This window comes from Macrotis lagotis, chromosome 4 (assembly GCF_037893015.1).
Source record: "Macrotis lagotis isolate mMagLag1 chromosome 4, bilby.v1.9.chrom.fasta, whole genome shotgun sequence".
NCBI classification, from domain to species: Eukaryota; Metazoa; Chordata; class Mammalia; order Peramelemorphia; family Peramelidae; genus Macrotis; species Macrotis lagotis.
The window spans coordinates 181,652,147-181,679,097 of NC_133661.1; the positions used below are offsets into that span (position 1 = coordinate 181,652,147).

The 26,951-nt window shown below is 36.8% G+C and overlaps 1 protein-coding gene across 1 annotated transcript; it reads right to left on the reverse strand.

Annotated features, from left to right (window-relative positions):
* Positions 1-4,082: 4,082 nt before the first annotated feature.
* Positions 4,083-26,291, reverse strand: LOC141522775 (dehydrogenase/reductase SDR family member 2, mitochondrial-like). Its single transcript, XM_074236232.1, has 9 exons — positions 26,151-26,291; positions 15,093-15,241; positions 14,705-14,882; positions 7,822-7,923; positions 6,631-6,701; positions 6,013-6,064; positions 5,523-5,657; positions 5,014-5,069; positions 4,083-4,723 (listed from the first exon to the last, which is right to left on the reverse strand). The coding sequence occupies exons 1-9, from the start codon at positions 26,289-26,291 to the stop codon at positions 4,612-4,614; spliced, it is 996 nt and encodes a 331-aa protein (XP_074092333.1). The 3' UTR covers positions 4,083-4,611.
* Between the last annotated feature and the right edge of the window lie 660 nt (positions 26,292-26,951).

Consider the following 26,951-nt stretch of genomic DNA (forward strand, 5'->3'; position numbering starts at 1 on the left):
ATGTTAATGGGAGTTAGTGGTTGGTGGCTGTGATGGTGGTTGTCATAATGATGTTGGTATTGGTCACCATCATACATATTTGAATTCTATCTCCCACTCCTGTGCCTCTGCATTTAATGTCCTTTATATCTGAAAGACACTCCTTTTTTACCTTACTCTTAGAATCACTCCCCTTGTTAAGGGCACAGCTGTCATACATCTAGTCATAATATCTAAGCCTCCTGTTTCAACCCACACTACTCTTTAGAGCCCAAAATAGCTCCTAGTTAATAAAATACATTGCATTAGGTCATCTAGAGACAACCATCTTGAATAAAAAGGGTGATTTCAGAAGGCAGATAGAATGCTCTGTTGTACTGAACCAGAGTTCACAGAATATTGAAATCCAAAGGTCTAGGTAGGAGTTGTGAAAGAGTTCCTGTGACTTAAATGGGGGAGGGAATCAATCAACCTGGACCAAGTTGGGAGAAAAACACTCAACAGTAGGTGAAAGGGCAGTTGTCTCATGAAACTTGTTTACAAAAAAAAAAATGTAATTCTTCCCCTTTTCTGTTTCTCTCTCTCTCTAATAAGATCCTACTTGGGTTTGCATAACCACATTAAGAGCTAGCATTTATACAGTTCTTTAAAGAGCTTTACAAAAATTACATTTGACACAAAAATCCTGGGATGTAGGTGCTTTTATTTTACAGATGAGGAAACTCAGGCAGATAGAGATTAGAAACATAGCTACTAAGTATTGGAAGTCCGATTTAAACTCTGGTAGTCCTGACTCCAGCTCCAGTACTTTGTACATGGTTCCACCTAGGTATTATTTTCTTTGAAACTAGGATTTGTGAGTAAGCTGGAGAAGCAGGCTGAATCCATCTAAGATAGGTAGAATTATTTTAAAAAATATGGAAAGAGATCAAGAATCTGGAGACAATTGATCTAATCTTTAGTCTTTAGGGTCATTGGGATGGAAGGAGGACTCAAGACTGATTGAGTCTCTAGGGAAGGAACAAGGAGAAAAGTACATTAGCTGATTAAGAATAAGACTTTGGCAAGATGATGTAGTGAAGAGAGAGGAAAAGAATGATTCAGGGTTTAGGGTGGGGCTAACTAAACTCTGAAATCTCAGAATGCCTAGTTGATGACTACTGTGTCTCTTTTTTATAATGTATATAAGAATATAATTCTTATTCAGGATTTTTGTAACTATAAGAGCCATCCTTCCTTAGTGAATATAAATTAATAATATTGCTTACAAGATAACATAGATTTGCAAAATATATTTACATATAGTTATATTAAAGGTAACATCCCTTTCTCCTAATATTAGCTTTCTTTTGAATTAGGAGTTCCCTTCTCATGTCCCTTTTGACAAAGCTAACATTTATAAGTATAATTCCAAAGTAAACTTAGTATTCCTTCTTAAAAAGGGCCTTTATTACAAAGAAGACATTCATCTAACAATGTAGAAGTAATTTTGAATAAAGAAAATTTCCTTGGAAGACTTTTACTCATACCAATTATTTACTATTCTGCATACCTATATGACTTTGTTTTGAAATGACTGATTGCCATCATTTATTATTGATCCTATTTACAATTAAATGATTTTGTTCCTGTAACTGCCTTAGTTACAGGCAGTAACTTCATTTCTGATCTTAGTTCAGAAGTCAGCTGACTGGTGAAGGATTTTGTTTAGAAATCCAGTTTTCTTTCTAATGACTGTTCTAGTCTTGGGGGATATGGCTTGCCATGAGGAAGTCGGGTCTAATATCTTGATACTACCAAGCTATCCTTCAAGGATGTCTGCTTTGCTGTCTAAAAAGTCTGGTCCATGTGATAAGTGATTAATTTTCTTTCTATATTAGTTATGGGAGATTGAGGAAAGTAGTTTATGTCTTACAGAGAAACATCTAGGGAGGATGAGGAAAAAAAACTAAAGTGGACTGATGTAGAATCAAAGGCCATGTAGTGAGGAATCTAGGCTTACAGGAAGTAAATCAAGCTAATTTACATTTTTCTGGGAATAAAAGGAATCCTTCTCTGTAGAGAAATAGATAAACTTACAACAGGGAAACAAGGGACTATAGAATTAGAAAGTTGAGTGAATTAGTGAATAAATTGGTGCCAGTCTAAGTGTCAGATTCATATATCTGTGTTATACCTCTCAAGGGTAGGGTTACCAAATTGTGGGGAAGGGGAGGTTTGATAAGGAATTAGAGCCCACATAGGAAGGGGATTGGGGACTTCAGAAAGGCCTTTGACCTCTGTAACACTCAGTCATTGGGGAATGGGAGAGACTTGTGTTTCTAGAGAGGAGATAAAAGGCCATGATTTCATGGCCCGAATGTGCCCATTTCTGTTTAGGACACCCCTTCTTAAGAACATTTCAATAAAGAACCCACTTTGCTTCACTAATGGCAATTCTGAATTCTGGGTAAGGTGCTTGTATCTTATGGTCCATTATCTCTGTATCTTGCAACTGGACTCAAGCAATAAATTCTTCTTGTTCAACTGGGGTTAGGAGGGAGTCATATCTAGCCTCTCATTACTGGACTTGCACCCACTAAACAAGTAGTTCCCCTCACCTCAGCTGTGTCATAAGTTATATTGTTCTCAACCCCATGATGTCACCTACCCTGCACAAGCCTTTATTCTATGTTTGTAAAGGTGAGTTGCATCTGACCTTATTCTCAGGTTGCCTGTCTTGATTATAAAATGTTATCTTGTGGAGAAATGTGCCTTAATTTACCTTTTTGTTTCATATAACAGTCTCCAGCTATTTTAATCATATATATATATATATATGTATATATATATATGTATATATACATACATACATGTATCCCTAAATCGACTAAGGTTCCATTGTATTCTCCTCTGGTCAGATTTCATTGAGAATATTGTGTTCATTTCTGAGCAATTAGATCTAAGAAGGGCATTAATAAATTAGAGTGTTCAAAGAAAGAAAATCAGGAAGGTGATGGCCTTGAATCTACGACATATGAAGATGGTTGAAGTAGCTAGTCAGATTTAATATGGGGAAATGAAGACAGAAGCATCTTCAAGGATTTGAAAGATTGACATGTGGAGGAGGGATTCTGTGTTCTGTTTGGTCCAGGAGGAGAGAATCAATTTTATCTTCATATCAGGAAAAAAACTTCCTAAGAATTTGAGGTTTCTGGTAGTGATTTTCTCCTTCTTGAAGGTCTTCAAGCAGAGACCAGAATTCTAGTGGAGATTCTTTTTGTATGTAGCTTGGACTAAATGCCAGATGAGGTCTCTTCTCACTCATATATTTAATTAATTATTTGATTCTGATCTTAGAATTCTTGTTATCAAAACTTGAGTGGCAGAAGGGAAATATGCATTTCAGTTCTATGCCCCCTAATCCAATTTAACTAGAGTAATCAGAGAGCAATCAATAAGAATGTATTCTTTACTATATACTAGACATTGTTCTGGTACCAAAGCTTAGCTTAAGAATATATGTAACAGATAACACCTTCTAATTGCTGCCTCAGAATCCCCAGGGAACCAAGAAATTGAGGAAATGTCCTTAAAGTCCAATCAGCTGATTTAAAACATGGGTAAATAGATGGCAGGTGGAAGTTCTTTTTTAGATGTAGACCTGAAAATTTTCTGTCTCCTGTCTCTAGACCTCTGAAGATCCAGTCAATTATAAATAATATCCTCCCAAAAAATTCTTATTTGGGCTCATAAGCTTTGTACATGGGATCTCTTTTTCCTTTCCTAACTTGAACACTGATTTATCATACACATAAGCACACACATGAACACACAGGCACACATGCATGCACACAAGCACATACATACAAATCAATAATTTAAAGAAATATCTGCTGCTACATGTAAGAAATAATATGGAAGAGAAAGATTAATTACTTTCCCTTTCCAACTTAATCTCCTTGGACAGAGGTAACACTAATTGAGGGTTAGGACTTCTAGACAATAGACTGGTGGCTTGTTTTCAAAATATCAATTTTAGTAATTTCGAAATAAGTTTATTTTAAATAAGAAAAACTCAAAGATATAGACAGTGATTCCTCAGTACTTACAAAAGTGCCCTTCTTTTACCTTAGGTCCCTTAATAAGGGAACTAGCCCCTATCACATTTTAACCACAGTCTAATTTCCTAGGAACTCTCATTAATGGTCAGATCTCAACAGAATATGTGCATTCTGGGGAACAGATGGAGGAACTGAAATGGGTTTGAGGATACTAAGATACAATAGCTCATATATATGAAGAAATAGATAAAGTTCTTGATCTGTCATCTGCTCTCCCCTTGAATCATGTTATAAATTTAAATTAGAGATTACCAGGGAAACAATTTATAGGCCTCTGAGCATTTACATATTAGCTACATCTAAGCTCTAGCTTCAGATTAGTAAAGTACTTAAAGGCATATAGTTAGTACCTCGTTAAAGCTTATTCCTTTCCCTTCCCTTCCTTTTTCTAGTCTCTGGATGTTAATGAAATGCTGTTGGGTTTCTTCCATTCATTCTTCTACCTTCACCTAACTTCTGTTCAGTTCCCAGAATCAAATGTACCATTTAACACCCAGAGGTATAGCTTCAAGTTTCTTCATAGGTTTTCTTATAACTTGGGGGAGAAACCAGCTACCACAATGTTCTCTCCATTGATATAGTTGGAATCTGGAGAACACAGGAATGACACAATCCCTGCACAATCTTCTGGTTCTCCAATCCTGGATGGAAGAGGAATAGAACTAAGATCAGATCAGGCTCTAATTAGACTTGTCCTCTGTCTGAACCTCTAAGGACCAGGATGGCCTCCATCTTTATGATTCTTCCAGTTCATAGACATTTAGGGGTTTATTCATACTGGAATATATGGTGAGTTCTTGGGCCACTCCTATTTCCAACTCACAACCCAATCCACAATGCAACTCACAATCCAAGATAATCATTCATGCCCTAGAATTTTCTTTCTCTCATTTCTTTAGAAAGTTCTGAATGAAGTTCCAAAACTATTTACCTTTGCATTCCATATAGATTCTTAATTAGACTTATGAGGTCCTTGTCTTCTTGGAGCTGAACAAAAGCAAAATATCAAAAGGTTCATTGTTCTTAGAAGGATCACAGGGGATATGCAAGGGGAATGAGCATAGTATGTCTGACTGTGAGAGGATCAAACCTGTTCATTCCTAGGGAAGTGAAATGGAGGCCACTGTGTACTATTTTCCTCAAAAAAGATTAAAGTGTGTGTATACATATATATATATACATATATATATATATGTATACACACACACACACACACACACACACACACACACACACACACATATACTGCTCTAGGGAAAGAAGAGTTTACCCAAAAGAGTGTCTCAGAATATAAAATCTAGAATCAATTAATAAACCTAAGTGGAGCCTCCCAGGTCTGAATGTGTGTCCAAAGGAATTGGCCTGGATTTGACCTGATCAGTAATTTAATCCTCAGTAGGAATGTTGAAAGGGTTAGAGAAGTATTGCTGGTCTTATTACCACATTGCTGAAGTCAGTCTTGATAAGACCTGGAACCAGACAGTTCACCCGGATGTTCTTTGAGGCCAGCTCCACAGCCAGTGTCTTGGTGAGGCTCAGCAATGCGGCTTTACTGATGTTGTAGGGACCCAACTTCTAAAACAGGGGGGGAAAAGCAGGGAAAGGTCCCTGAGACTGGAGAATAGGAAATCTTAAGATCTTTCATAGGTTGGATTTGAACTTCCACTTTTGGACTTTGGACTTTCTGCTTTGAATTTGGACTTTTTGTTTTGAATTTGGACTTCCACATTTATCAGATGATGATAAGATCTGACTAGATTCCAAGAGGATGTGATAAATGGTGAATTACATAAAAGATGAAAATATATTTTCAAAAATATAAAGCAACATACAGGCATATGGAAATTATTATTAGAATTCAAGAATGTCTGTCTTATCTCATGTACTTAATGTGGCCCATTCAATCAAGTTCAAAGAAGACAATGCTTACTGGAATTGGAACATAGGCTGTAATTGATGATACCAGGATCACAGAACCTTTCCTATAAGGAAATAACAAATGGGATGATTTATAGCTGAGATACCATATATTTAGATTAACATTTCCAGTCATATAGAAGTTAGTGGAAAGATCTAAGATAAGAGGAAGGAATTTGGTGGCATCTTCTCAGTAAAAGCTGAGCCCTTATGGTAGTAATGTATTAGAGAGTTTCTGAACATGGGGATGGACCTCCATGAAAGACAACTAGGTGTAATTACAAAATTTATGCAATTGAAGAGTCATATTTGCCACCAGAGATGATGTAGTTCTACCCCCTACCCAAAATATTAAATTTACAATTTCTCTGACAAGTGGTCATCCAGTTTCTGGTTGAGGAGCCCCATTAACAAACTCACTCCTCTCTAATATAAGCTCATCCCATCTTTGGAATGTTTCACTTAGTGAGTTCTTCCTTCAGAGTTCAGAGAGAAAGAGACTGAGAAGAGTTAGTTTATCCTTAGTTATACTAAAGAGAGGTCATCTAATTGTCCATGCCCTAGTTTTCCTGCTCTGCTTGGCCCAGCCCCTGTGTCCAGTAACCTATTTTTCCCCTCCTCCATTTCATACCCCCTTTTTTCCATATGAGGCAACAGTTGACCCAGTAGCAGGGCTGGGGATTTCACATTCACATCCAGAATCTGAATTCAGAACAAAAAGAAGATGTAATACAGTTATTTTTTATTTCCTACTATTATTCATCTCTTTGAATTTTATAAATTTCCCTGTAGAAAGTGGCTGAAATGTTGATAGCTCTGTTCTTTACAAGGGGTCCCCAAGAAGAAGGAATCTGGGGACACATATGAGGTCTGAGGTACCTGATCCCTGTCCAAATGGCAAAGAAAACACCATAAATATGCAACTTAGGAAAAACCTCTTTTAGTTGTGTCTTCCACATTAACTTCTCCCTATCCAAGTCAACCTAGTCTAAAACAGGGTGAAGGAAAACAAGAGTAGAGGTAATATAGGAGATCTAGTTTATAGCTTTAATTAAATGGAGGGGGCACAAGGGGCAGAACAGGCTAGTTTAAAAAAAGAAGGGACTTTATACAGATGAACCCTTTATGATGATCCCTTGAAGAGTGGATTCATTTACTTTGAGGAAAGTTGAATATAGCCACTCTTGGTCAATGATAATAATATAGCTCAATAGTAATGGATTGAAGTTGAAGCCTCGACACCTCTTTTTGGGTGGGAACATACAGATTAAATAAAGGCTTCCCTGGTTAATATCAGAAAAGATAGAGGGAAACAGAATGACCAATCTGGCATGTTCTCTGGGGTTCATGGCTGATATTGGGACTGTGGAATCTGAGAAGAATATCTTTCCTGGAAGTATAAAGGTAGCTATTCTTTGGGTAGAGAAATCTCCCATCCTGGAGAGTTGATTACTATGGCAGGCAAAATGAAAATGGCATTTCAGGAGATAGAAAGCATTCCATATGGCCATCAGGGGAATTCTGAGCCGGTACCAAGAGGGCAAGATCCTACCCCAAGGACTAGGTGAATAAAATGCTTGGTTCCTGAATTGTGACTGAAGAAAGTTTGTGAATAGAGATAATGATAAAGAAATCCCAAGAGGGTAGATGTATATCTTGGAAGTAGGAGAGTTGAGATTATCAGTTCCATGAGACAATAAGGAGAGTGGCTTTGTGGGAGCCCACATTATATTTATCAACTATAATATTATCAACTCTGCCAGGTGGTACACAACTCAAGGATCCTTGAATCTGACCTTGAATCCATCTCCTAAGGTCTCACCTTGTCCCAGACCTGCTCATTGGCTCCCAGTGTGCTCCCTACTAAGGGATTAACTCCAGCAGCACAAACCAGGAAGTCGACACCTCCATATTGTTCTACAACCTAGAGGAGAGAAAATGAGAAAGAAAATATGGGGTCAGAGATGATGCGGAGGTAATAAATAGCCCTTCTCTACAGCTCTATTTGTCTGTTTTTCTTTGTTTTTCTTTCTTTCTTACTCTTGTTAGATGAGGAGGGTGGAACCTGACCTGCAAACTCCATGTATATGGGATAATATTTTTATAGACACATGGATTTAGAGCTGGAAGTGACCTGTAGAGGTCACCAAATTCAAATACCTGATTTTACAGGTGCAGTGGATAGAGCAAGAGAACTCCAGCAGGATGGGAGTTCAGACACTTAACACTTACTAGTTGTGTGACCTTAGACAAGTCACTTAACCCCATTGTCTGCCATCCAGGGACATCTCTAGTCATCCTGATTCATATCTGACCACTAGACCCAGATGTCTCTAGAGCAGAAAATGAGGCTGGTGACTTTGCACAGCACAATCTCACTCAAATTCCATTCATGTGCTTGTTATGGCAACAGCTTCCTGATGTTATGATCTTCTTTGAGAATGAAGAATAGGGGCAGCTAGGTGGCCCAGTGGATAGAGCACTAGCCCTGGAGTCAAGAGGTCCTGAGTTCAAATCCCACCTGGAGTACTTAATAATTACTTAGGTGTTTGATCTTGGGCAAAACACTTAACCCCACTGACTTTCAAAAAAAGAAAAAAGAGAGAGAACAAAGCACAAACATCATCATACTCCTATAGCAGTTGCTCCAAAGCTTCCTTCCAGTCACCTACGCCACACTCTCCTCATTCTCTTTCATCTGGGAATCTTACCCCATACTCCCCAGTCTTGAAGGGTTAGACAGCCTTCTCTTAGCCAATAGCAACTCTTCTACACATATTCTTGATGAGATTCCCTCCTTTCTACTGAGACCTTTTTCCTTCAATTTTTCCTGTTTTGCCTTAATTTTCAATCTATTTTTAATCCATTGACTTCTTCTTTGTTGCCTATAAATATGTGCTATCTGCCCCATCCTAAAAATAAATTCACTTGCTCCTCCAATCCCTTCAAGCTATCATTCCATATCTCTTCCCCCTTTTAAAGCCACACTCCTAAAAATAAAAGCTATCAGAATTCAATATCTTTACTTTCTTACCTTCCATTTACTTTGTATGCCATTTTGTCCTGGCTTCTTTCCCTTTGTATTCAAATGAAACTTTTTTTTAAAGTCACCAATAATAATCTCTTTATTGCTAAATCCAGTGGATTATCCATCCCTCATTATAACTTTCCTTTCTGGGTTGTTGTGAGACTACTCTATTGTGATTCTTTCCCTTCCTGTCTGACTATTCCTTCTTAGTTTTCTTTGTTGATCTTCATCCATGTCTTGCCCCTTACATGAGATTCATTTCTTTCTTTCTTGGGCACTCTTCTCTGTCTAGAATTGAGCTCATCTGCTCACATGGACCCAAATAATTGTCTTTGTAGAGCTTGCTTTACCATGCTCTGTGCTTGGACAAACAAGCTCAGACAAGTATTCATGTTCTGGTCATAAAGTCCTGCTATGAATCAGATTTGTTTCATTGTTGTTACCCCTCATTGTCAGGGCTAGAAATCACTGGGGAGTCACTGGTATAAGTGTTGAGATCTCTCCACATTGTCTTAGGTCCCACCTCTAGGTGTAGGATCCTGGCACATGTATCTAGATCCTGTCCTTGCTTCAAGCTATTTCCTTTACTTTGAAATTAAACTTCTGTGTGACTCCTGACTTTCCTATTGCTAGCCTTTGGCTCCAGTTATCCATAGGTTAGAGGTCAATTCATATTGGTTGAAACCTCCATCCAAGGTTTTCCCTGGGAATCTCAGAATATAGCTCATTTCTTCTTCTCTATAGGTGTGGATAAAGGATCTTTCTTAAGTACTCAAGCTAATAATATATCTTAAATACAACATGACTTTTATTTTGTCCCCTAGAAATCATGCAAAAATCATGAAGGACTGAAAAGATCCCATGGACCTTCAACATAGGCGTTCTCTGATGAAGTCTACCTTTTAGGGACTTTTATAATTTTCCAGACTCATAGTGCCACCTTGTGGTAGATACTTCCTGGGAAAGGAGACATACTTGTGACCAGTAGAGATATGCCCCTTATTTTTTCCCAGAGACCTACGTAGTCTTCAAGATTTATAACGCTATCCTAAGGGATTGCATTTTGCATTTGGAGTTGCTAGAGTATCACTCCTTTTTCCATCATGACAGCACAGTCTGTAAGACTCAAGCTGGTAGTGGGTGGTAAGGTCCAGGTTTGCTCTTCCACAACATGGTAAAATCTCTTATTTTTCCAGCCCTGGACCATGTGGTTGCTCCTCTTCTTTCTAAGAGACATAGTTTAACAAATTGAGAAGAATTATTCTTCTTCTCCCCAGGGCCATAAGTCTAGTAATTTGGCATTGTCCAAGAAATCTCCCTCTTCTCTCCAGGAAGAAGTGGGAGAGACAATAATTGCTTCTTTTTTTGTTGTTCCTCTTTACTTTGGATGTCCACCAATTGGGGAATGGCTAAACAAGTTATGGTACATGAATACCATGGAATATTATTGTTCTATAAAAAACCATAAATGGTCGGACTCTAGAGAAGCATGGAATGAATTACAAAATCTGATGCTGAGTGAAGGGAGCGGAGTCAAGAGAACAATGTACATTATGATATGAACAATCTTGATGGAAGCAACTCCTTTCAAGAATCCAGAGAGCTAGGACAACTGTATAAGATGGTTATGGACTATATTATCGCCAACCAGAGGAAGGAAAAACAAAACAAAACATACAGAAAAAAAATCTCCTACCAAATCTGATGAACACTTTGTAAAAATTATCTCTTATGTATCTCTTTCCCTTACTCCTAATTCTTCATACTAAAAATTACTAATTTGTAAATATGTTCATAAAATATGTAGTAAAATGCTAACCTGACTGTTCCCTACCGAGGGGAGGGGGATGGGAAGGAAGGATGGAGGGAAATTTTGTAACTTGGAAATATGCATGTACAAATGAATGAAAATAATTGCTTCTTAAGAAAAAAAAATCATCATTATCAAAAGAATGACCTTCCACACATCAGTGTATCAACAGATTAAGGCCTGTATAATCCCAGGTCAAGTATATGCCTCACATTCTACAAGAGATAATCCCTTTAGGGATGTCCATAGAGAGATGGCTTGGAGATCAGAATATCTCTGAACAAACATCTCATCTTTAAATCTTCTTTAATTCTTCTTGAACAGGCTATCATTTCATATCCCATTAAGGAGATGTTTTTAAAAAATCATTTTGCAGAGAGATGCCTTCCAGGTCTTAACTCTTTCACCTTGTTAAATTTACCAATCTACTCCTAGTCACAGTTTCTAATTATTCTTGTAGACACTCATCTGCAATCCAATCTACAAAGATTGGAACCCTTCTTTTACTTGGTTGGTCAAACCTTGGTTGGTTAATTTTGAGAGTTTCTGTAGCCTCTCTTTGAAGATCCTTTCTAACTTCGCTAAACTGGTCCTCAGTCAACAGACATAGTGTCTTTCCCTAGACCCATACTTGAAGCTCTGCTCCACTGACATATCCTTCTAGAAGATTACCCACACATCACAATGGGGTATTAGGAGAGGTCTTATCATCATCATCATCATCATCATTATATCATTCAATTATTCCTGGAGCAGATTTCATAAGTTAAGAGTATTAGGTGATCCTTTTTTCTTTTGATAGATAAGATGATATTGACATGGATACACTTTCTGGGACAAATATAGCTAGAACCCTAGTGCCATCATGAATTGCAATGTAGATTGTAGCTTCCAGGGCTTTCTGGTCACTTTAATATTAATAATATAATTTCTCTTTCTCCTCTTCTTCCAGCCACAGACTTTATTCCTATCATTTACTTCTAATTTTCTTTCTTTTTCAGTAGACATTAGTTAAATTCAACCTCCAGGTAAATCTACATTTGATTTCTCACAGTGGTGTGAAGGTAATCCTTGATTCTCCAAGGTAATGCTAACAGAACTCAAGCTCTGCTAGACCTCACAAAGTAGAAAGGACTGGGAATTGGGCGGTACAAAGGACTGTAAGTCTGTTATCCAAGGACCTTCCCCCTAAGTTCAGATGGGTTCATCATTTGGTTGGCCACAGAGTAATAAATCTTTTGGCCACAGGAACTCCCTAAATCCATCTAACAAGTCATGGAGGGGTTTGAGATCTATGTTGATGAAGGGAAGCACTTACGCCAACAAATCGCAAATCCTTGAAGTATCTAAGCAAGCACTCATGAGCAAGACTCTGTACAATGTATTTAAGATAATATTCCATCCTCTAATCATTTCTCTCTATGATGCACTCCAGATATCTTCTCCCATTCCCCAGATTTATTTCCAGAAATCTCATTCCAACACTAGAATATTTATACTTTTGAATTACCTATCATTATTTCTGTGGTCTCTCTCCCTCTGATTAGGTGACTTCTACCAGAGCTTGTATTTAAGGAAGACATGTCAGGCAAGACTTACTCCTCTCCAGGCTGCACTCTGGACTTCCTTCCAAACACACTTTCTCATAGAAAATCTTCCATCAAGCTTCATCTGGTTCTTGTAATATTTCGCAAATACTCAGGCTCATCATTTTCAATTCCTCATTCTCACACTTGCCTATGGGCAAGAATACCTAATTTTCCTTGATGAGAGTTTTCTTACAATTATCACATAATTAGTAATAAGATATAACTATTTCTCACACACCTTTATGTTACTCACTATTTTGATTTTTAGGGATTGTGATATTCCATGATTTGTAGTCATCTAGTATCATCTAGCATCACCAGAATGTTGATGTTAAATATTACTTTTAAAAAGTATATTCTGAATGATAGAAAATTCTACTCTCCATTACACACAAGTTCTAATATTTTTGATAGTCAAATTGTATGCATTATGCTTTAACGCATGAAGCTCCTTCACTTACACTTGGGCCCCCAGAAAAGTAATCTCAGTTCAAGACACACTGTGAGTCATCACCCACTCAAAACCATAGCTTATAAGCCTTTCCTTGCATGTTTATTTTTGCCAACCAGTCGGAGGACACATTAAATCAAAGCAAACAACATTTAATCAAACAACATGGAAAAATAAGTAACAAGATCTCTCCCATGTACTATATGTTTAAACATATTACCAAGCCACCAGTGGGGAACAGGATATGCATTAAGAAAAGAGGTTACGGGGGCAGCTAGATGGTGCAGTGAATAGAGTACTGGTCCTGGAGTCAGGAGGACCTGAGTTCAAATATGACCTCAGATACTTAATGATTACCTAGCTGTGTGACCTTGAGCAAGTCATTTAACCCTATTGCCATAAATAATTTTTTTTAAATAAGAAAAGATGTTACCAAGAAGAACATGTGAATGGTACACATAGGGACTACATCTGGCTTGGGCACATATATGAAGGGGCATTCATAAAGGACCTAGGTGACCAGAGTAGTTCATATTTATAGTATTTTCAGGTTGCTGATGTCCTAGTCTGTCAGGAAGTTATGTCTGCTACTCTCCTGGCTGCTGGTTGATGACTTCACTGGTCTTGTGGTGCTTCTGTGTTCCTCTCCTGGTCACCAAACTACTAGTCTCCATGATCAGGTTCTGTTTCAGCTCTTTAGGGTCAACTTTTTGGTTCTCATATGATAAATGAAGTAACTAGAAGCCTCTCCTTGAAAATGGCACTGATTCGGCTAAGGAAAGTTAATGAAATGCCAAACCAGAATGCCCAGTCAAAAGTTGTCTATTCTTTTTATTAGCTCTAATAAATACTGATGTAAAATCCATTGTCCAGATAATTGTCTAGACAGGGTTAGAAATTCCATGTAGGTTCCCTGTAATGCCTTGTTATAAAGAGACCTTGTACTCCTAAAACCTATTTGGGGAGTGGGGGAATGGGAGTCTGATAAAAAACCTATACAGTAGTTATGTGGAGGCTAAGTCTACAAAGTCTATCTTGTTCCCATGATCGTTTTCATGTAAAAGAAGCTAAACAAGATTAAAAACTAAAGGAAGAAGGTAAGGTCATTGCCCTGAACTCTCTAGGATTCGTTCCAGCTTTTATTATGCATATTTTCAAACAATTAAAAAAATTACTCTTTTTGCTAAATTCAAATGATTACAACACAACCCTCTGCCTATACACAGGGGTAAATTGGCTAATGGACAAATGGGGCAAAATTTCAAACTATAGGGGCAAAGGGAAAGTAGAATTTCTGGAACCCTGGATAGGGGTGAACCAATTCCTTGTTTTGGCTCTGTCAAAGAATGTCATGCTCCAGATGATGCTTTTCTTTTTTTTTCCTTTTCTTTTTTTTTTTTTTTTTTGGCCTTCATTCTCAAAGAAGACTGTAACATCATGGGGGTGATGCCATGATAAGCACATGAATTCAATAAGAGTGAGGGAGAGTTGTACTAAGTCACCAGCCTCACTTTCTCCTCCAGAGTCATCTGGGTCCAATGACCAGATATAATCCAGACAATGCGTAATTGAATCCCCAAATTAAATCAAAAAACATTTATTAAGGCCCTAATGTCACCAACCCAGAGCTTCCCTAAGGCCTGAGTCCCCAAGATCTCTCTCCCTTCTAAGAATCCACTCTCATTGGTCCAGGGTAGTCCATCCATTCAGAGAAGGTCATATGAACCCCAGGGGTAAGGATTCAGTTCTAAATCCCAGGCTGGGTAATTAGGAAATGGTCAGAATATTTTTGCTCTACACTATGTATAATCAACATGAATCACTCACCATATTCACCAGCCTATCCCGGTCCTCTGCTTTCCCGGCATGGCACACTAGGCCTCTGGCACTCAGTCCCTCTTCCTTCAGTATCTCCACAGCCCGGTCAACATTCTGCTGCTTGCGACTGCTCACCACCACATGGGCTCCATCCCGGGCCAATCGTTGTGCAATAGCCAAGCCAATGCTATAAAAGAACAGGAGACACTTGAGGTTCTCATTCCTTAGCCTTGCCTTCCTCAACTTCACCTCCCTGGTGGACTCCTCTTTCCTCCCCCAGCTTCTTTTTGACTCCAAGGAGCTGATCCTACCTTCTCCGATGGATCAGTAACAATCCCACAAGCATAGACCCAACATCCCTATTGCACTTGTCAATTAGGAATCTAGCTTCACTCACCCTTGAGTGGAGCCAGTGATCACAGCCACTTTGTCGGCCAAAATGCCTTTCTTTACTCCAGTGCTGCTCATCCTCACTGAAAGAGGGACCCTGGGAGAGAACATGCCTCTGCAGGTGAATGTCAATGTCCTGAACATGTTGATCGGTGTCTAATCTTCTTTCCAGTAGACTCAGATCCAGGGGAAAAGCTTGAGAGAAATGGTCAACATCATTCATCAGATAGGGACCTCTGACTCAATACATCATGGAGGCTTTCTCTGTCGAACACACCTCTCTGCCTTATCTTGACCCAGGAATAGAAGAGATGGTACCACTGATTGTTTTGTCTTTTGTTTGTTTGTCTTTCTTTGTATCTCCATCATAGTTGGTTCTTAAATGCTTGTAGTTCATCTAACCTGAGTTAGGATTCTCTTATTGCCATTAAGATTTAGGGACTCTGGAATTCTGTTTTTGCTATTAGAGAGTATGCTGTCAGAATCCTGTCACAGTTCTGCCGTAGCTTCTATGACCTGCTGCCCAAGGTAAAATTGTTTGTCAAAGACTTATAAGAAATGGTCTCTTTTTGAGGAACTCAGCTACTTTGCTTCTTGATAGAAGAGGCCGGGGAGAAGAGGAAGAAAAACAATTAATGAAGCCCCAGTGCCCTTCCTGCTTCAATAGTCCTTCCTACAGAGACTTGGATATTGATAACCTATTTTAAGAGAGAGGGAATACTACTTAGAGACAGTTTATCCATTTTAAGGAGAGTGCTAACTGCCAGAGCTGAGAGAGACTGTGAAAGATGGTGAGAGAAAGGATTAAGAGAACTTTTCCTGAGAGGAGTGATTTAACTGTCATAGTGTAAAGGTCTAAAGAGATATTTTGAGAAAACTGAATTCAACTTTTATTTGAAAAGATAACCCAAAGAGAATCTTGAGTGACTTTTGCTAGTCAAAAGAAACTTAATTCTTGTTGGATTATGTATGGTCATTGAAGAAGTCAGCATTATAGTTGGTTAGAGATGACTGGCTGTAATCTTTCTCAAAGCTGATATGCTATTGAAATATTTCAATGGCTCTTTATTTCTTGATACACTTTAGTAAATTGTAAAGTCACTAATATTAATATTTATCCAAGCCTATGAAGCTAGGAAAGTTTGGTAGGGGGACATAGAAGAAAGAATTTATGGGAAAACAGGTTTATTTGTAAACTAGTACAGTTGCTCAGAGACCCTTGATTAATGAGTGAGAAAGATTGTGTATTTCTATTCATTTGTGAATTAATATAAGAATGTGCCCCTTGATTGTTTTGGGACAAGTGTGGAAAATTCCACAGGAAATGATCCAGTAGCAGTTAGAAAGGGCTGAAGATTGACACATTTATCAGCAAATATAATGCATAAGTAGCAGCTAAGTAGCACAGTGAATAGAATGCTGCACCTCAATGCTCATCCATATGAGTTCAAATCTGGCTTCAAATACTTATTAGCTGTGTGACTCTGGACAAATCACATAACTGTTTCAGTTAACTCATCTTTAAAATGAACTGTAACAAGAAATGGCAAGCCACTTCAGCATCTTCTCCAAAAACCACTCAAAATCTAATCATCAAGAATTAGACATGACTGAAAAATGACTGAACAAACCAAAAGCATAAAGCAAACTCAACCCCCTTTAAAATGTTATAAGAATGGGGTGAAGGGCAGCTAGGTGACAGAGTGGGTAGAGCACTGGCCCTGGAGTCAGGAGTACCTGAGTTCAAATCTGGCCTCAGACACTTAATAATTACCTAGCTGTGTGGCCTTGGGCAAGCCACTTAACCCCATTTGCCTTGCAAAAACCTAAAAAAAAAAATGGGGTGAAGGAGTATTGTACCTACTCCTGTTATAAACATTTCTATGGCTACTTTTCATTGAGATTCTCCCTTTTTCACCAGGAAAATTCTGCTTTCTCCTAATGGGATTTATTTCCATCAGCTTTTCCTTTTTGTACATTTTTTTCAGTAGGGCCTTGATCCATTTTCTTCTTCTCACCAAAGTAGGTTCAATTTTTGTTTCCTAAAAGTCTCTCCACAAAGCTAATCCAGCTTTCATATCTTCACATCACCAAAATCAGTGCTGTCCTTGAGCAGACCATAAATGTCTCATTTATCAAATATATACAGAACTGAGTCAAATTTGTAAAATAAAAAAATAAGATTCATTCCTCAGTTGATAAATGGTCAAAGGATTTGAATAGGTAGTTTTCAGAAGGAAAAAATCAAATCCACATAAAAAGTCCTCTACATTACTAATTTTTATTTGTTTGTTTTTTGCAGAATAATGGGGTTAAGTGACTTGCGCAAGGTCACATGGTTGGGTAATTATTAAGTGTCTGAGGTCTATTTTGAACTCAGGCCTTCTTGACTTCAGGGCTGGTGCTCTATTCACTGTGCCACCTAGTTACCCCTCTATATTACTATTGATTACAAAATTCAAATGAAAACAAATCAGAGTTACCACCTTATATCTATCAGAATGTCTAATATGACAAAAAATGAAAATGACAAATGTTGAAGAGAGTGTTGAAAAAATGGAACACAACTCTTTCAAGAGAGTTGTGAACATATTGCAACTATTCTGGATGATAATTTGGAACTCTACCCCAAAGGACTCTAAAACAATGTGTATCTTTTGACCTAGCAATATCCCTTCTAGGTCTGTAAAACAAAGATAATTTTTTTCAAAAGAAAAGACTCAATTGAACAAAAATATTTATGTGAATTGTGTGGTTACAAGGATTTGGAAATTGAGGGGATGTCTATCAATTGCCCATTAAATTGTGGCACATGATTATGATGGAATACTATAGTAATATGTGCTTTGAAAAATATATTAAAATTTTCATGTAAAAAAGTCATTGAAATTTTTTAAAAGAATGATGATTTTTATAGATAGAAAGTTCTTATGATTATAAAAGTTCTACTTATACTAATAAGTGGTTGTTCCATATATTAGAACTTGAAACAAAACTTAATTTTTAAAAATCACTGATATCTATTTAGTTTTTTAGAAAGTTCAGTTCCGTGATTTTTGTAACTATCTCCTCATATACTGACTTAAAGATTTTATGCAATTATTTGTATATTTGTACTTCTGTGTTTATGTTTTATTATAAATGTCTAGATAAGTGATGATTAATAACTGGAAAATTATATTGCATAATGCTTTTTTTTAAGTTTTTTGCAAGGCAATGGGGTTAAGTGGCTTGCTCAAGGCCACACAGGTAATTATTAAGTGTCTGAGGCCGGATTTGAACTCAGGTACTCCTGACTCCAGGGCTGGTGCTCTATCCTCAGCACCATCTAGCTTCTCCATAATGCTTTGATCAGACTCAAGCAAAATTAGGTGTTTAATATGAATCCTCCAATCAGGAGGGTTACTTGTAAAAGTCTTTGAAATTAAAGAACTCTGAGATTTCTCCTCACACACAGATAATGGGCAAAAATATGATAAGAGATTGGAGTTGACAGTGTTGGAGGGGCAATATTCCATTTTGATGGTGGAACTCTGAATTTGTTCAATCATTCTAGAAAAGAATTTTGAATTACAGTGAAAAAAATGACTGCAATTTCTATAAACTCTGACTAGCATATTCCCCAAGGAGATCAATGAAAAAAGCAAAATATTCATGACAGTACTTTTTTGTAAAGAATAGGAAACAAGTAGATGCGAATTGATTGATGAATTCCTAAAAATATTCTAGCATTTGAATTCAGTGGAATATTATTGTGCTATAGGAAATGACTATAATGAATACAGAGAAGCATGACAAGATATATGAATTGATGCAAAGTGAAATAAATAGATTTAGGAAAACAATATATGCATTGCCCACTACAATGGAAAGACCAACAGTGACAAACTGTGGAAACTGAATGCTATAAAATTTTAATGACTAAGTTTGAGCCCAAAGGAGAAATTTGAGAAGATACCTCCCACTGATGAATTTAGACAGACTTAGGGCCTGGCAAGCCATGGTCCTGGAGGGTCATGAAAAGTCAGACATGACTAAACAACTGAGTAGTAACAACCTCCCATAGCTTCTTTGCAGAGGAAAGAGAGTGTGGAACATATTATATAATATTAAAATTTTTAATACTTTGGTTAATTTTGTTGACCTATATTTTTATTCTTTTGTTTTTTTAACAAAGGAAGGTTCTTTGCGGGGGGGGGGAGAAATATACACTGGGACATTCAAATGATAAAAAAACAAAAATTTTCAATAAAATGTATTTTTAAAATAGGTTTAAGGACAATGAAGATGACAAGAATCTCAACAGGGGAATGAAAGCCTTGAGAAAATGAATGAATGATATCTTATGGGGAAGCTAGGTGTTGCAGTAGATAAAATACTGGGCCTGTAGTTAAGAAAATCTGAGTTCAAATTTAACATCAGACACTTACAAGCTATATGTTCTAAGGCAAGTCACTTAACCTCTGTTTGCCTCAGTTTCCTCAAGCATAAGATAGGGATCAAAATAATATCTACCTCATGGGGTTGTTGTTAGGATCAAATAAACTATTTTTAAGGCACTCAGCATAATTCTTGATATAAAAAATATGGGCAATTTAAATGCTCACTATCCTGATGATGATGATGATGATCTAAGAAAAAAAAGCTTATACAAGAAAAGGAAAAGACCATACAAGGAAAGCTGAACCTCTTGGTGATTAATGGTAACAATTAGGAATATTCTTGTGATATCCTCAGAAAGCTTAAATTGTAATATTTTCATTGAATGTTGTACATGTTTTATTCACATGGTATTTATAGATGTGGAGGAACAATGACTAGAGTGCAAGCCTTAGATTGAAAACCTACCCTTATGCTAGAGTGCAAACCTTAGAAAGAGGATCTACCCTGATGCCTAATTTCTATGTGATCTTGGGAAAATCATTTTGGGCTCCACTCAATCCCCACTAGGTATTTTCTTCTGATCTGTAACTGAGAGTTTCTATTTCAAATGTATTTAAATGCTGTGGCTGGCAGAAGGTCTGGAAATTCCTTACTGAATTCAGCACATCGAAGGCATAGGTTTTCTGTCCATTACAGAATCATGACAAATGAATCTTGTGGTCATGTAAACCTTGCTCTTCAGGCATATAGCCCTATAGAAGATTATGAATGCATCATCCAAAACCCAATTTGTTATATTTTAAAAGGGTTTATGTGGGCAATGTGAAGTCTTACTTCTACCCAGATTTTATCCAAATCAATTATTTTAGTGGTATTAGGAAATGGGAGGAAGCTCACACATGCATAGATCTATGGAAGGTACCCCCATGTCACACTCAAACAGAAATAGATCCTGTGCAGAATCTAAATACTGGCTTAAAAAACTACAAATTAACACTGTCTCTGTTATATTGTATTTTTTCTTCTTTTTGTTGAACATTTTCTAATATTTTAATTTGGTTCAGGTCACACATAGGAATTTTGTAGGCCACTTAGGGAGGGGAGCTCACTCTGAGTTTGACACCTCTGATCTAGTCTGACTCCTTCATTTTACAAATGGGAACACTGAGGTTCAGGGAAGTTAAATGACTTGCCAAAGGTTCCACAAGTATTAAGGAGTCAGCAATAGAATTCATATCCAGTGATTACCAATCCAACACACCTTCTATTGAATAATAACTGAACAACTTGAGCATACAAACAGGTAAGAGGTGCAAAATTCATGCTGGACACAATCAAGTTGCTAATTTGTTTTGCTTAATTATTTTTCTTTTTTGGAAGGGAGAATTTTATGAGTATAGGGAGGAGAGATATTGGGAAGTAGTGGTACTTTTTTTAAAAAAGCATTAGACATTTTTAAAAGAGCTTGGAAACATCCTATAATAAGGAAACAGGCATTTATTAAGTACTTTTCACATTCTAAACATTGTGTATAAAGCACTTTAAAAATATTATCTCATTTGATCCTCAAAACAACCCTGAGAGATAAATAATATTATTATCATAATCATTTTATAGTTAGGAAACTGAAACTGAGGCATGCAAGTTGAAAGCATTTAATGGAAATTCAAATGTTACTTTTGATGTTAAATTTTCTAAGATTCAGCCCATGTCTACTATTTTTGAAGCTATTTTGGAATTATTATAGTATCTAGCAGTATCTCACACTTAGTGAGTGATTAATTTTGAATTGAATTTGAAAACTTGACATTTTTGATCATTGGTTTAAACTAGCAAAAAAAAAGTTTTCTTGTTAAATAAATAATCCTGGCTTTTTTTTTTTTCATTCTCACAATCTATTCGCTTGGAGGAAGTAGCAAGTCTGGACTAGGATCCACGGTGAGAAAAAAACAGAAAATTTTCACATACAAACTATAAGAAAGTGTTAGCATCTATGTTCAAGGGAAAGTCAATTCCTTGTTATATGACTCACTTAAATATTAAAAATACTAAATATTAATATTTAATCTGTATATAACATTATATAATTAATATTAAATATATTTAAACATTTTAAGTTTAGGCTTAATATTAAAAATAAGACAAATCATTGTCTTTTTTGCTTTTTCTGTCTTGTTAACTTTTGGCACAATGAATATTCAAAGATTGTATAATTCTTCTTAATGTAAGTTTCTGATAACCTGAATGTGGCTCCCTACTCCTAGAATTAATATTTTGAGGACTTTTATAAACTGATGAAAGAAATGAGCAGTCAGAACATTTTATACAATCACAACAACATTGTAAAAAACAAAAACCTGTAAAAGCTATAAGAACACAATGACTATGATTCCAGAGGACTGACTGATGGTGAACAGGCTGTCTGTTTGAGAGAAGTGGTAGCTTAAGGCACAGAATGAAACATGCATACATATATGCATACACACATTTGTATATTATATTTATAAATATATATTATAGACATTGAAGAAATTTGGTTAGTTGTTACAAGAAATTGTTTTTTTTCTTTTTTAAAGGAGCAGGAATAGGAGTGAGAAAATAGATTTCTGTTAATTTTTTTTAATAGTGTTGGGGAAATGTTACTTGTACTTTCAGATGAGTTTACTATTTTTAGTTTTACTTGATTTTTTTCTTTGTTGCAAGAGATCTCTCACAAAGTAGAGGTGAATTATAAATGTTTGCTATTCAGCCCTGTTTGTGGTGGCAAAAACTTGGAAATTAAGTGAATGTCCTTCAATTGGAGAATGACTGAACAAACTGTGGCATATGTATGTATGTCATGGAACACTATTGTTCTATTAGAAACCAGGAGGGATGGGAATTCAGGGAAGCCTGGAAAGATTTGCATGAACTGATGCTGAATGAGATGAGCAGAACCAGAAAAACATTGTACACCCTAACAACAACATGGGGGTGATGATCAACCTTGATGGACTTGCTCATCCCTTCAGTGCAACAAACAGGGACAATTTTGGGCTATCTGCAATGGAGAATATCATCTATATCCAGAGAAAGAATTATGGACTTTGAACAAAGACCAAAGACTATTACTGTCAAATTAGGGGGAAAAAGTTATATTATTATGTAATTTTACTATCTCATACTTTATTTTTCTTCCTTAGGGATATGATTTCTCTGTCATCACATTCAACTGAGATCAATGTATAGCAAGGAACCAATGTAAAGGCTAACAGAATGCCTTCTGTGGGGGGTGGGGGAGGGAAGCAAGAATGGGGGGGGGATTGTAAAACTCAAAATAAATAAAATCTTTCCTAAAAAAATGTTTGCTATTAAAAGCAAAGCATATCAACAAAACTTTTTTAAAAAGAGTAAACTAGACAGAGAGACAGAGACAGAGAGATAGAGACAGAAAGAGACAGACAGAGACAGAGGGAAGGAGAGAGACTTGCTACCTTGGAGCAACTGAGTTTCTGGGACTTGCCTAGAATCTTACAACCCCATTTACACTGACACCCCATCACTCTTCACTCTGCTTTACTTCTTCCCTCAGGATAGGAGACAGCCACAAAGCTGATATAAATAATTTTTCTTTTAAAATAAATTTATCTTCCTATTGTAAAAAAATGAAGCATACCTTTCACAATATCTATCATAAAGAGATTTGGAAATCTATGTACCAATCATTGAATCATGAAAACTCAGAATTGGGAAGACAACAAAGCCATAAAGTCTCACCAGGATCCACATGGCAGGAAGCAAATCAGATTCATTGATACTGTGAGTCATATAAGGGGAGTCCAACTGGAGGGAAGGAAGCTCAGTCACTATCTAGTCCAACTTGTATCTCAACAGAAATCTCTTCTATAATTATTCATAACAAGAAATTATCCAGTCTTTTCTTAAAGATGTCCATTGAAAAGGAAACTTCCTACCTCCTCTCATTGCCTATTCCATTTTTTCTCAGCTCTAATGGTTATAGCAAACCTTCTGATAGACCTAAATCTGCCTCTGCAATTTCCACCCATTACTTCTAATCTTCCTCTCTTGGGCCAAAAGAATAAAGCATGTTTTTCAATCACTTGAAGGCAGTTAGCACATCCCCTCTAAATCTTCAGTAGGTTGGTGCCTTCAATAGATTATAATTTGGCATGATTTCAAGGGGCAGTTAGATGGCTTGGTGAATAAAGCACTGGACTTGGAATCAGAAAGACTTATTGTCTTGAATTCAGCTGTGTGACCCTGGGTAAGTCACTTAACCCTGCCTCAGTTTTCTCATCTGTAAAATGAGCTAAAGAAGGTAATGGCAACTGCTTTAGTATCTTTGCCATGAAAACTCCCAACTGGGGTCAAAAAAGCCAGACATGATTGAAAAATATTTAAATAACAAATAACAATAACAGGATATCAAGATCCTTCCCTATCATGGTTGCCCTCCTTCAGATGCTCTCCATTTTTATCCATATCTTTCCTAATATGTGTCGCCTAGAGCTGAACACAGTTCCCCAGTTGTGGTCAGCCTGGGACAGTGTACAGCTAGACTCATTCCTTCCCTGGCCCTTTATATTATACTTTTCTTAATCCAGTCTAAAATAAAAGTTATCTGTTTTGGTTGCCATATAATACTGTTGACTCATATTGACCCACTGGGGTGGGAAGGTGAAAAGCAAAGGTCAAAGGTGAAGTGCCAATGACACTCTTCTTCCTTGTTCCACACATATCACTATGCTATTGCCCAAGACTTTCTGCCTGATCATGAATTTATTCTTTACTAAGATTTATCCATTTTCAAGGCACTCTTGGTAAAGACCAATATGATTGTCATAGATTGACAGGCAAATAGTATCTTAGTTCTCATTCAACCCCTTCTTTTTCTCTCAGTACTATCCACCTGCCTTGAAGGACATCAAAAGGCCTAAAACTCTACAGAAAATCAACTTCAGAATAAATACTTGAATATTCTCCTCACCTCTCTCCATAATACTTCCTACCTAAGAAATAGAAAACCTGTTCAGATAGGTAAGGTCCTTTGGAGGACCAGACACTTACCAAGGAGGTAGGTCTAAGCTGCCTTTTTTCCTGAAGAAAAGCCAAGTAGTTGTATCTGATGATTCCAGATAACTTTTTTTGCTCTGTGCTCTTAAATAGTCAAATCCATTCTGTTTCCCCTCCTCTTTTAAGGTACACCCATTGGGTCTCCCTTGTCTCATCTCTTCACCCAGACTGTTGAGTCATCAAAGATCAAAACATGCATGAATAATCTTCCAGAGGTATATGGATACTCCCTAAATATGAATCCTCCCCTAAGAGGTCTTAGCTCTGAGAAAGAACAGGGCTGATGCATTGTGATGATCAACTCTGATACACTTAGCTCTTCTCAGTAGTTCTAAAAGACTTGTGATGGAAAATATCATCAACATTCAAAGAAAGAACTATGGAATCTAAATGCAAACCAAAGCATCCTGTTTTTGCTTTTTAAAAATTTATTGAATTTTTTTCTTCTCATGCTTTTCTTTTTCCTTCTTGTTCTGATTCTTCTTTCCCAACATGACTAATATGAAAATATTTTTAACATATTTTATATGCAAAATCTATATCAGATTCCTTGCTTTGATGGGGAGGGGAGAGGGAGAAAAATGTGGAACTCAAAATCTTATCCAAAAATGAACAATGAAAAACTATCTTTACATGTAATTGGAAAAAATAAAAACTCAAATTTAGACATAAAAAAAGAAATAGGGTTGATGACTGTAATAAGTAAGAAGAAGATGTAGGATTTCAATCTATGTTGGGCATGGTTACAAAGGTAGAACCCATATTGGATTGCTTTTTGTTGGGTTGGGGGGAGGGAGGAAGAGAAAGGAGGGAAGGAGAAAAATTATAAAACACAAAACTTTGCAAAAAAATAATTGGTTAAAACTACTATTGTATGTAGTTGGTAAAACAAATAAAATTTTTATATAATTAAAAAAAGAGGATGTGGAAACGTTGGAGATCAATGGTGTTCTAGTATATAAAAGTTGTTTTATAATTACATGTCCACGTGATTCTTTCTGAGTCAGGAAATGGAAAAGATGGATGTAGGGAGGGCAGGGTGGCACATATTAAAAGAAGCAGATGTGGCTCAGTAGGACAAGCACAGGATTTGAAGCCAGAAAATTCTGGATATAAGTCCCAGTTCTGCCCTTTATTCCTTGTGTGACCTTGAGAAAGTAACTTAATATCTCAGGTTTCAGTTGTCCCATCTGTAAAACAAGCGGGTCAGAATAGATAGTGTCTGAGGTCTCTCTCGAGTTATTTCTAGTAGAAGCAGTGGTATAAGGGCAACCTTGGGAATTCCTACCTATTCTTCAACCACCTGGTGCCACATCTGATTCAAGTTTAACTCCTGGTGACCTTTTGTAATAATGGTAATCACATATTTCATTGGAGAACAGATTTGTCCTTGCTGTCAAATTATGAGATCCTTCAAGGTGGGATTACAGTCATTCTCTATCAAGCACAGCTGATCTTGTTCTGAGTATTTCAGGTATCTTTATTAATTCTTATTCTGACAGTTCCTGTGGGTTTGTGCATGTTCTTGTACTTTGTGTCCTTACTGGGAGAGGTAATTAAATTAAATCTTGACTTCCCTACAACACAAACGTGCAGCAAACTTTCCCACATTCTTCTCATTGTGTCCTTGGAGTGAGAACATATCAGTCTGTGGGATCTGTATTAGCCTGAAACCTTTTGCTGATCTCTCAATTGTTAGTAAGTCATATTCACTGATGTGTGCACAAGCTGGTTTTCTCTTCTCTGCCATTCCTCACCATCCCCCTGTTCCCAGAATGTAAGATCCTTGAAGAAACAAATTGTTTTAGTTTTGTCTTTGGGACCCCACCCCAATGGATTTATCACAATGCCTTGTACTATGAAGCAAGTATTTGTTGAATTGAATTATTGAATTTACATGTAATATGCATATTTCTGTGAATAAAGTGATTTTAAAGGATATGTAACCAAGCTACTGTTCATCCCTCCCTTCTAAAGATGTTACCATGGAAACTTGGCAGGTCAGGTACCTGCCTGGGGACCTGGTCAACTACCCAGAGTTTCTCAGGTTGCTATGGTAATGCCTCTGGAAGGGAGGGGTGAGCTCCATCTAGACAGATGTAAATGAAGCTTATAGTTTTGCCACATTTTCCAGCTTGGAGAAGGAAGGCAGAGCAGGAAGGAACCCCTAAGAAAGATAGTGAGAGACCACAGAAAAGAATAATTGAAATGTTAAGAAATAAATATTAAACCTAAGACAAAGGTTAGTATATAGTATATAGTCTATATATATATATATATATATATATATATATATATATATATATATATATATATATATGTATACTTTGTACATAGAGCTTTAAGATTAACAAAGGACTTCCCTTATAATGAAATTGTATGGTAGATAGTGAAAATGTTATTATGTTCT